The sequence below is a fragment of the Nothobranchius furzeri genome, chromosome 3, assembly GCF_043380555.1.
Source record: "Nothobranchius furzeri strain GRZ-AD chromosome 3, NfurGRZ-RIMD1, whole genome shotgun sequence".
NCBI lineage: Eukaryota > Metazoa > Chordata > Actinopteri > Cyprinodontiformes > Nothobranchiidae > Nothobranchius > Nothobranchius furzeri.
The window spans coordinates 55,880,816-55,893,086 of NC_091743.1; the positions used below are offsets into that span (position 1 = coordinate 55,880,816).

The following is a 12,271-nucleotide window of genomic DNA, read 5'->3' on the forward strand; positions in this document are numbered from 1 at the left end:
GAAAAGCAAGTAGCTGTAATCTGAAGGAACCTAAATTCGGAGCCAAATTTGAGGAATTGAGCATTATTGTACACGATGTAAAACCATGGAACAACCTGAACAAGGGAATAGGGGCAGTAGATACCTAATTTGTTGCAAGCTGTATTTTTGTGTTGAAGTAAGACATTACCAGTCGATGCCCATTAGGGTCAAAAAGCCCTGGAGAGTGCAAACTTCAGCAAAATGACAAGCACATCAGTCTCTGGCCCAATCTCAATACTCACACTGCGCCCTGCAGACTTCAGCAAAGTGCACTTGGAGAAAGTGAGCAGTAGGCTTTGAGTGCGTAGTACACAAGTGTGCAAATAATTGCAAAATTGAGACAGGGAGCATTGCGTCATCGATTGCAACGCATGCTGGTATGCTGGTCGCTGTGATACTTTTTCAAAAAGCTTTATTAACAACTTTTAAACAAGCAGCCAAACAGTTATTTGAAATACATTTACATTTATTGCTGCTGTGTCTAAAAGTTTTAGAGCATCAACAATCGTCCTAAAATTAACTAAATTCATTAGAAAATACAGACTTTCAGAAAAGGAACTTGAACCTTTTCTCCTGCAGCAATGACTTGTGGGTAATACCGTTGCTCGACGTCCGCACCGCTGCAGACTTGGGTGAAGTGCAGATTAAGGATGCAATGGGGGTGTAGTCAACTTCCGCACTTGAGAATCGGGACACCTTACGCACTCGCACCCCTGGCCGGTAACGCGCAAATGAAGGGCGCAAGGGTGCAAGTGCGAGTATTGGGATAGGGCCCCCCCCCTTCATCACTGGCAATGAGTAAAGATGTAAACATGCAAAACAACGTTTATGAATGGTGAAAGTTTTGTAACTGTTTGTTACAAATGAGTTAATGTGTTTTGTCCTCAAGAGCTCTCGTAGAAGGAAACATGGTATCTAATATGATGTCACCCTCAGACTTAGGTCTCTAATATATTTTAGACCAGATTTTGATGATTATATGTTAAGAATCCGCCAATATCTTTCAACAGCTGAGCATCATTCAATTCCTTTTCAACAACATTTTGATGGATGTTTCCAGAGATTAACAGTAAAAACTACACATTGTCCCTTTAAAGGCCAGTTTATTCAAAATGTTTATTAATTCAAGGGAAGCCCAATTATGGAAATTTAAATTAGTGATAAAGATTAAAACCAAATCAGGAATATAATTAAAGATCTAATTTGAATAAATTAATAAACGCTGATTTTATTTTTGTAAAAAGTGTTTTGGGTTGGGGAGGGGGTGGGGGGTGGGTGGGATGAAAGGAAAAAAATAACCTAGTATGTATTCGTATGTGTATATATGTATGTATATAGATCTATAACTTAATGCTTCTTTCTGTGTAAATTGTTTTCTTTTTTTTCTTTTTTTCTCAAATTCATGGGTTGAGATTTTGTCGGCCAGCAGGTCTAGGAACTATATTGTTCAATTTCTTTAAGAATCATATGATTATTTCATTTGTATTAATGTTATTTTAGTTAAAAGGGGCAGACAACATAAGTTTTTCTTCTTTCTGTCCCCTTTTTCATTTTGGCTTGCAGCAATTTAGTTCTGTATTTTTATTTTAATGTCAATAAATGAAAACAAAAGAAAAAAAACGATTTTACTCTGTTGTTTCATTTTCATCCCCTTTGAATGAATCGGATCAATAAAATTTAAAAGTCAGACAAATACACCTTTCTAAAATAAACTACGCTTTTGTTGATTTTATTTGAAGATGAGGGCCATTTGCCCCTATCTGAACAAGCTTCGTGTTCACTGTTGCCCAACTTCTGGAGCCAACCCTGCCAGGAAATCAGGTAAAGTTCAGTCAGAGGGGTTGGATTTCTCTCTAAATGTTTCTGCACAGTGTCCTACCAGTCAGAGGAGACATTGACTGATAAACACAAGATTAATTCCTCCCTCCCTGATGAACACTTGGCAGTGAAACCTGGATGTGCCTGTTGATGACTGAAGGACAGTTGGGCTTTTAAAGGAGAAAACAGCAGGACAAAGAAGGCAAGTAGAAAAGAAAATCGGTGACACTTGGCAATAGGGGTCCTATTGTTAATGTTAGTGCATTATTAAGTATTAATAAATTATTAAATAAAATAATACATTCTTAACATTATGTAATGCATTACTAAGCAGACACTGCCCCCCTGACCCTTTGTCCTAACCTTAAGGACACAGTTAAAAATAACTAGCCTTAATAAAGGGACTCTTTGTTTATTAATGCTTAATAAGGCACTAACATTAATAAAGGAACCCTTATTTTAAAGTGTTTCAAAAAATCTTGTGTTCTGAGCAGCTTTTTTTAACTTCACTGTGAGAAAACTCTCACTAAGACAATAAAATCTTGGAACAGAGTTTTCTCTATGTGAGACGAATAATGCACTAATTTATGTTTTTATGCTGCAACATGTTCTTGGTGTTCTTTTTAGTTATGTGTGATTAAAAGTTGCATCCAGAAGGTAAGAATGGCAGCTTCAGCCTAGGATGCTGGCTAATCTTCACAAAATAACTGACTGATCTGAAACAAAGGCGGTCTCCGTTAGCAACACCCAGGTTACTCTGAGTCACGTGTGCTTCATGTTCAGAGTCTGTAAATGAAGTTAGCCAGCAAGCTCTCATGTGATAACGGTGCCCTCTCAATTATGTGCCTACAGCGGCTTCTCTTTACTTTCTGCAGGAAAACTCCAGAAAATCCAGAGACGAGCCAGTAAGTTTGGTTTGTTTAAGGTTTGTTTGTTGTTTTAATTTGAAATACAGTTCCTTGAACTGGCTAATGTTTATCTCTACTGCCGACCTTTCACTATATTACTACTGAAGATAAAACAAATCTAGGACATGGGCTGTGGGAGGAACTTTGGGGTGTTGGTAGAACTGTGTCAGCGGGCATGGATGCACCAAGCACAGGAGTGAGTGGTGTTGTTAGCATGCAGTTCTGTAGGATTCTGTCACCAAAAAGGTGCTCGCTGTAGCTTTAGTTACAACACATTTAAAAAAGGGCTTAGGAAAATACAATGCATCTACATTGTGGCTTAAATGAAGTAAAACAAAGGAAGAACAGTTGATTTCAGCCTTCTTCAGTATCAGCTGGATCACTCCAGCTGTGAAACAAGTCGACCACAAACAGTGAAAGTTAATATGTGTGTTTCCTAGACTCCAGGGCAGAGGAGAGACCCCCCTAAGGGGCTGTTCAGCTCTCAGGCTTGGGTCTCATTACTGGACCGTTCTCTTTTCCCACAGCAGCTCCTACAAAGATTGAAAGCTGCTCAGTCCGATGCAAACAATGTCCTGTGGTTGTCAAACATCAGCTACAATAAGATGCTGACAGCACGCTTTCATGCAGAAACGTGCCTCACATGTTTGTAATATTGCTGTGGTTTGGAAAACGGATCAGTCATTGATCAGTGAAAATCTGCCCGAGGAGAACGAGAAGAACAAGCTGTTGAGCTGCTTTTTATGTAACAAGATACTCGATGACTCTAATAGCTCAACAGCAGAAACATTTTTAATGTTTCCTATTCTGGGATTTGTTCTTTCTGTACTCTGGTCTTCTCTGCACTCTGGAAGGTTTGTGAAGGAGTTGGTTCCTTGAGCTTTGAGCAAAGTTGAGCAGAAAATCTCCAGTTTCTACCAGCATGGTTCTCCAGACCTCACAAGTCCACATCCTTTGTCTGTCACCTTCTATATATTGTGCAAGGCAAGGTTATGACTCACATTCAGCTATTGCACTCATGTTTGACTGCAGTTTGAATGGAGAACTGTTTATTTATTTATTTTTTTGCAAAGTTGAGACTTGCAAAGAAGAAATATTAGTTTTAGCATCCCACTGCAAACATTTATTCATTCTGACTTTCATATGTGAATTATGTTTTGCAGCAGTGGTCACAGCTTTGTCTACTGTTCTTAACACAACCTGTTCACTTTCATTTAGCTGCTCATTTATTTTGAAAGTGCTCTTGATGTAATCTATCAGTTAAAGCACTTATGGCGTCTTAGTCTCTTCTGACCTGTAGTTACAGCCAATGTTTTGGCACTTGGGAAGTGGGAGGAGCCTATCTGCTTCTTGAAGGAGACGATAGGCAGCCAGATGGCTAAATGTCACAGAAAAGGTAAATACTCTAATAAATCTGCTGTTCAACTGAATACAGCGGTGTTTTAATGCTTTTATTTTGTGTAATTATAAACTGCTTTAAGAGTTTATGACAAAAGAATTATGATGAATACATTAATTGATAATTATTTAAAAATGGGACCACTTTCAAGTTGCTGCTCCACCTGTTCGTCTGGTCTGAAATGCCACTTTGTTTTATTTGGATGATCTCACCAAGTCTGTTTGATGCAGTTATTTATATTTATCAGTTTTAATTAGTATCAGTATATATTAAGAAAATAACAAATATTTTTCTTCCAGGCTCAGGAAGTAGAGCACATTTATGGTTTCTAAATCTGAGCACATTTAATTGATTTTATCACTTTAATGACTGTTACAGTTTGTTCATCAAGCAAAATCATTCAATCACCATTTGCTTTTCAATCATATGTTTTTATGTTTTATGTTTCTTTTCCCACATAGCTTACTCGACTGTAACAGTCACCTCAGAACAAGTAATGAACTCCTGAAAGTTAATAATTTCCTTTCTTATCTGCGATAAGATACAATGAAGTCATCACTGTCATGTTGGGCCTCTGTGCCACTTTTAGTCTCTCGTCTGGCCACACAGTTTTGAAGCAGGAGGGCATTCTTCATTCAGGTATACTTAGAATTTGGATAAAGCCTGGTGAATTCTAACGTTTACGATGACCATTTGGTTGCGCCAGCTGAGTTTTTGCAACTTTTTGACGAGTTGACGACATTTCTGTTGAAGGTTTAATGTTGGTTTGGATTTTTGATGTGGTTTTATAGTTTTGTTGTTAGTTTGTGGTAGAATGTCAGTCTCAATCTTGTATTTTTGTGTAACAAAGTCATATAATAACAAAGCAATGTTGGAAAACATGACTTTTGTCTGGATGTCAAGAGATAATAAGAAATAGATGTGAAAATAATCCAGATATGTTAAATATATTCGACTAAACATTATGACCAGTACTGTAACTTTTGACTTCATGTCATATTAGCACTATTTTAGTTTTATTGCTTCACACATTTCCATAATCCTAATAAACAGAGTCAGTGACAGAGTTCACGCTGCCTCTGAGCCTTACATGATAAAAGCTTCAACAAACTGGATTTAATTGTTTTAATTGTTGCTCTCGTACCTGATAATAGGTTTGAACCTTTAGATGAGATTTAATGATGCTTTTGTTTAAAAATAATGCATTTCTCAATAAAACATGTTGTTATTTTAAAGTCTTATTAAAATGCATTAACAGTTGCTTTGTGAGCAAATGCATTTCACTTAATTCTTCTGTTCAGCTGAAAACTCTGCCGTTTTCCAATTAAATGTCAACCGAGTTCTTCTTGTCAACATTTTGCTCTGATTTACACATTTTTTAGTATTTGTTTGTTTTTTTAAACACCAGTAGAATAAAAGATTAGTCAAAACCACATAAAACAAACTGCAAAAACAGTTTGAACAAACAGAATCTGCGATGAGGGAACCCCAAATCTGTGACTTTGAAGTCTCAATTTTGCAACAAATGATGAACCTGTTGCATAACATCCTGATTACAGCAAAAAGAGACATCCTAAGACCAGTACTTTTCAAATCTCTGCTGCATGTTGAGCAAACAGAGCACTGACGAATTTCAGAGAACATCTAAGGTTAATCATTCACTTTGCATAATAATCAGTGTTGGGCAAGTTACTTCAAAACTATAATACATTATTCATTACTTGTTACCCTCATTTTAAAGTAATTCATTACATTACAATATTACTGATTTTAAAATGTAAGGCATTACACTACTTTTGCATTACTCTAAGTTACTTTCAACAAAACAACTTCAGTATGAGTTTGGTAATCTGATGCCTGGTGAACTCATGACACATCCGGTGGAAGGTGATGTGGTGTCTGAGCTAGGATTGCTGTTAAAAACAGATCTTTAGAAGGGTTGTTTATGAAATAAATGAAACAACAATCTGTACTCTCAGCACGCTGCCATCTTAGATTAACTGAGCAGGGAGTGAGGTGGTGGGGGCTCCAAGTCTATTTAGCCTTGGTCCCCAAATGCCTTGATACGGCCCTGGATGTGGGACTGGCTTCTGGGGTGATCTGATTCTATCACATGTATAAATATTGAATGCTTATATATTTATTGCTTTTCACTGGTAAAAATGTGTATTGGGGATAAATCTACCTACTTTTTGTCTTTTCAAGCCCTTTGTTTTGTTTTCTTGATTTTATTTGAAATATTTCCTGCCCTTTCTCTCTCTAACCGGCCTGCATGCTGCATGTTTTCTCCGTCTTCCAGAAAAAACCGTTTCCTAGACTTCCTACTTTCTAACCATCAGCCAAAGGGATCTTCACATGCGCGGTGCTCCAGCAGCAATGAGTTAAAATCACCGGGGCCCAGATTAACTCAGATGAGGCAAAGCACGTCAGAAAAGTACAGAATACCAGAGAACATGCGCTGATATGAACGATCACAGGTGAATTATTTTGTTTTAGTGGAGCGATTTTGTGAATGTTACAGCGGCCGTGTGCAGGACGCAGCTGGAGTATTTGAGCCGGTACCGCTGCGTCCTCTCTGCCTGCAAAGCTGAGTCCATAAATGACGTAATATATGCAGATACTGGAACTTTTTTCAGGTTTCCCGCAATTTGAATTTTTAAGAAACGCATCTTGATTCTGGGTTTAAAATGCATTGTAATTACTGTGTTACTGACAATTGTACCGAGTAAATATTACCATTTTCTTTCCCTGTAATGCCTTACATTACCACATTACAACAAAAAGCAATGCATTACAGTAATTAATTACTTCTGTACCGCATTAGTCCCAACACTGATAATAATTAGCTCAGTTTTTAGCTCAGGATTCTGCAGGATCAACACATCGTTTAACAGTGTTTTATGGTGTTGTTGGGAGGAATTGTTGTTATAGTTGCTACTATGATTAAGATGTTTTAATGTGCATCCATGGATGGATTTCCGCTCTTGAGTGAATCAAATGGCGCAGCCTCCTAAAAGGTCTCTCGCCACAGCTGAAAGTTTAATTTCTGCTTGCTGTGACTCAGAATCCTACTTGGATTTTAATTGCATCCCATCAGGGAGGCTAATGAGTGTGCTTTGACTCATTTAATTTCCTAAAGATAACCAAAGGCTTTCCAGTGCAGGAGGAGGAAATCGAGGAAGGCTGAATACTGTTCTGTGCAGCAGTTCGAACACAAACACACCCTTCAATCATTTTTCTTTTCTGCAAACAATGAAAGCATGTCAGTGTGAAGCCTGGTGAGACTTTGTGCTTGAACATATGTTTTTAGAATGCATTTAAACATCTGGGGCTTGTGTTTTAGTGCTGAGGCTGTTGTAACCAGCCAGGAGGTGGCAGGCTCAGGCTTTTTCTGTGATCTGCTGCTCTGGTCTGCTGTGGTGGAATCCCACACTATGGTGCAATACTGATCTGTTATTGGGTAAAAGGAAACACTTCAGTCTGGTTAAGATGTTCTTTCAGGACATGGGTCTGTAAGTTTGAAAACTCTTCTTACTGTTTTCCTCCTTTTGATGGGCCTTTGTAAGGAGTAATCCCTCTGTAATCCTGTGTGTGTGTGTGTGTGTGTGTGTGTGTGTGTACCAGCATCTACTGACCATTGCCAGCATATAGTGTCATTTCCTCTACAACTGATGTTTTACTCTGCAGCTCCTATGAAAATTTCCTCTTCCCCATCCCTGTTGTGTAATGATTCTTGTGCTCCCGTGGGTATTCTGTGTCAGCTCGATGTATCGTATGATAAATGATGACCTTCTGTTTAAGGTCGCTGAAACTTGAACATGGACCAAGAGAAGGACGTCCAGGATGACCACAAAATGAGCAATTCAGGGAAAAGCTCTGGAAAGGTTAGTGTAATTAAGTCACACCATTCTTCATGATTTGGAACAATTTTTTATTTGCGTTTTATTCCCTGACAAGTGCTAAATGATGAGAAATGCAATAGTTTCTGAGGATTTACATTAATGATGGATGGGGAACAGATCTGATGGCACCTTGTGGGCTGCAGATCATAATAACCTAAAATCATGATATGATCACAGCAATTGCAAGTCACAGGTATCGGTTATTTCCTGCAGCATTGTTCTGAGGATTTTCACTAAAATATTTTGATTTAAGTGACCAGAAACCAAGAGGCTAGTGATATGATGATCTGATGATGATGTATTTGGATTTAAAGAGCAAGTCACTCCCCTACCAGAGTCTCATTCCACTCTGTAATGATTTAAATTACAGGTCATTTAATGAGTCATAAGGCGTGGGATTCCATAGGAAATATGAAATCCACCTTACGGATCGGTGAGGTTATTTAAACCAGAAGATTGGAACTTTTTATTGCAGGAAATAGGAAACCGCTTCATGTTCACTCAAGAGACAACAGAGGAGAGAGAGTCAAGTTAAAAGTTAAGAATTTTATTACTAACAAATTAAAATAGACTGACTTTAAAACTAAATGTATCGTGTAACTGAAGTGGATGAGACGGTGAATGGATGACGTGTGATGTTAATCAGAACCAGCAAATCCGAAGAAGCGATTTGTTCTGATGGGAACTGAAGGTGATGTCTTCGCGTTAAGCTTTGGTTAGGAGCAGGGGCGGCGTTAGGCCCGGCTACCTGGGCTCAAGCTCCGAATGTTTTATGAAAAGCCTCGGATCTCAAACGTGGAAGTAACATGCAGTACCAAAGTCCAACAGAGATGGAGCAGCTGGCAGCCTGCCTGAGCCTCCACCACTGAAGAAGAAGCCTTTCAGCAGCTGGCTTCTTCTACAGTCTCTGCCTGAAACGCATGAGTGAAGATGGACATAAGGACGTTTTTTAGACAAAAAGTACAACGACAGAACCCCAGCTTTGATGAAACTGGTGTTGACTCAGGTTTGTGAGTCTTATTTGAAAATACTTGTTGTGCTGCTGGTTTGCCTAAAGTTAGCTTACTATCAGGTAAAGTTGTTGGAGAAAGAAAGGGAATATTTACCATCATCTCACACTAAATACTAACAGGAACAATACTCTGCCCTGAAAATGCTTAATATGCAGCTTCAGATTAAAATGTATGTGGTACAAGACAAATATATATGATGTTGACTAGTGCGTGTCACGTGTGTGTGTGTGTGTGTGTGTGTGTGTGTGTGTGTGTGTGTGCGTGCGTGTGTGCGTGCGTGCGTGTGCGTGCGTGTGTGTGTGTGTGTGTGTGTGTGTGTGTGTGTGTGTGTGTGCACGCACGCGTGTGTTAAGCCCCGGAGCTTCTTCAGTCCTAAATCCGCCCCTGGTTAGGAGGTTCATAAACACATGAGACACCATTTGCTGGTCTACCTACCCGTCAGGAAGTCCCCTTTAGATCCGGAATGTCGAGGTCTAGCTTGACCTTCTCGAGGTGGTAAGAAAAGCAGCGGCTGCCGATCAGTCCAGTCTGAGTTACTTCCGGGTCGCGGCAGTTTGTTGGCGTCTGGTGAGACCCAAGCCTGGGTCTTGATGGTTCAGCTTTTATTCTGAAAGGAACTGTTGCAGCAGTTTGAATAGCAATTAATTTGTCAGCTTGTCGTTCGTTCTTTTGGTTGAAGAGAAGTTCAGGATTGGTCACTCTGTTACTTTCTCTGGAACGCTTTGAACTGGCGTTAGAGATGACGTGGCCTAGTTTTATACTTCGGATATTATGGTTTATGGTCGAATGAAAAATGACCAATCACCATCAAAACCACGCCTCCGTCATATTTGTAAGATTCTGATTGGATCAGTGAAAGTAATGTGTTATGTCTTTTAACGCTACGTGAAATGAGTCCTGTTGGAACATTTTAAAGTCATAGTACCTTTGTATTCTATATAGGATTATAATAACGTGATTAATATTTTGATTTCACAGATCGGTCACATCTTATTTATTGACTAACACTTTGATGGATTAGCTTTATTAAGATAGAGTTCTTTGATTAATTAAAAGAAAATAGTTTATTCTTCATTCTTCTGTTGGGCTGAAAATAAGCAGGTTAGAAGGAATGCATGAGACCTTGAGACTATATCTCATGCAGACTAGTCTAGTGCAGAGGAGGAAAAAAACATTCATTTCATTCTGTACAACTCCCACTTCCAGTTTGAAAAAGCAACAAATGGTGTTGCCTGGCCGAAGAGGGTAGAGCCACTTGTAAAAACACACAGGCTCACAAGGCACTGTGACATCATATGGTACCAGCTAACATCATAGGGTACCTGTTAGCCAATAATGACAGATTTAAATTCAAATGCTGTGTAGAGTTTTTACTTGAAGAAGGCGCAACACTGACAGTTTAGGCAGAATATTTCAATTTTACCTAAGATGCACTAAAGTGTCAAATTATTGACTACACGTGCCTACAGCCCAATTAGACATTGGTTTTTATAGATTATCAGCAAAAAAAAAAAAAAAAAAGAGTAGATTTGGGGTGACTTGCTCTTTAAGTATCTATTTTTTTAAAATGGGAAATATTAATACTTGAACTATTTAAATGATGGTTTAGAGTTAAAATTTTCAAAATAGAACAAAACAAAAAAGTATTTTTATACCTTTTTAACAAAAGTTAGCTCTTTTCTTTGATTCTAGTGAAAATAAATATTAACAATTTATAATAGTTATTTGATGATTATATGACCAGTTTTAATGGTTCTTTGTAAAACACTGTCTTTATTTTAGGATTCTAATGTGTTTTTATTTTTTTACTCTGGGCAAATTTTATTGAGCAGAAAAAGCAAAAAGGACATCAGTGATTTTGACTGATCTCTGGTCTAAACTAATCTATAATAATCCATAATCCAATAGAATGTGTTTGACACAAAGGTCTCTGAAAGAGATAATTATTTCCCAAACCCATGTCTCTTAGTCAAAAGGATCAATTGCTACATGTGTGAAAATAATAAAGATTTAATGACAATTTGTTCAAATCAAACCAAAGTAATAAGGCACACGTTTTTCATTCTCTTCAGGAACATACGTGTCCATTTACAGGGTTAGGTTAAATGTTATCTCAGTCCTTCACCATATCGACAACCATGTGGTTTATAGCTTTGATTTGGCTCCATTTCCTGTGTCAGTTTTATCAGCATCCCTCACCAAGTCGTCAGAGCGATGAACTACTCCATTGGGCGATTTGTCATCTAACTTTTCATCTGAGTCTGAGATTAAAAGCTTCCATCTGGCTTTATTTTTCCTCATTTACTAAATGAAAAGACAGAAAAAAAAACTGCCTGTAAAAAGATGGAGAACATCCATCTTCATTGTCGGCGGAACGTAATCGACATAATTTTTATTGCAGGAGAGCGATCTATTGAATGTACAAACTTGCTTTAATGGGGGCAGTGTTTCCCCTAGGAATTTTTCCAGCTGTTACGGTGGGGCCGGCCGGGGGGAGGGGGGCCGGGGGGGGGGGGGGGGCTGGGGAGAAATTATGACACGTCTCTAAATAACAACCCATTGAAGCACTGATTTGATCTCATTTCAGAGAAAAATAGAACAGGTTAGATGCACCTAATAAATAAAATTACTAACAATCTCAGGAATCTGTTTCTTTGCTTCACTGTTCTGGTGCTGAAAATATCACTAATGCGGATCGAAGGAGATACACAGATAAATGCACCTCTTATTTATTATTTGGAGACTACATTTACTGCAGCTGGCAGAAGCAGAGATTTTTTCTATTGATACACGGAATTTACAGAATCATTTTAAATTTTAATAGGGGAAGACTGCAGGAGGGAGCGGTAAAATACAGGGGGTCCCCAGCAAAAACAAGAAACTTTACGAGTCTGATGAAACCCGCTGGTTTTCCATCAGGCAGTCATGGGGCAGCTCCAACGACCCAGTGGCTGTGCTGGGTCAATGTTATCGAGATCAGTCCGGCTCGGCAGAGGGTGAACCAGCCGAGGCGACGTCGTGCTCTGCTTAAGAAGTGTTATTTTCCCACTTCAGAAGAAGCGTCCAACGTGTTTTTACGCTTTCTCCGAGACATGTCACTTCGCTAAGTTGTTAGCGCCGTGCGCTAAAACGTCAATAGTGCAACGTAGCCTGCTGGAGGTTTTAAGGGTTCAGATGAAAACACCCGACCTCTCACGCTGCTCACACATC

At 38.7% G+C, this 12,271-nt stretch overlaps 1 protein-coding gene across 9 annotated transcripts in view; it reads left to right on the forward strand.

The window, feature by feature from the left end:
- The first annotated feature begins 1,882 nt into the window (after positions 1 to 1,882).
- The window catches only part of slc2a9l2 (solute carrier family 2 member 9, like 2), a 213,261-nt gene continuing 202,872 nt past the window's right edge, over positions 1,883 to 12,271 (forward strand). For 2 of the 9 annotated variants that reach the window (XM_054751410.2, XM_054751429.2), the window contains exons 1-3: positions 1,887 to 2,041; positions 2,715 to 2,744; positions 7,948 to 8,030. In XM_054751410.2, coding sequence (XP_054607385.2) covers positions 7,965 to 8,030 — 66 coding nt within the window. In that variant the 5' untranslated portion in view covers positions 1,887 to 2,041; positions 2,715 to 2,744; positions 7,948 to 7,964. Of the gene's footprint in view, positions 2,042 to 2,385; positions 2,745 to 2,789; positions 4,144 to 4,424; positions 4,786 to 4,809; positions 7,659 to 7,947; positions 8,031 to 12,271 lie in introns of those variants that run through there. The other 7 variants (XM_015959326.3, XM_015959330.3, XM_015959329.3 and 4 more) reach the window with 6 other exon arrangements.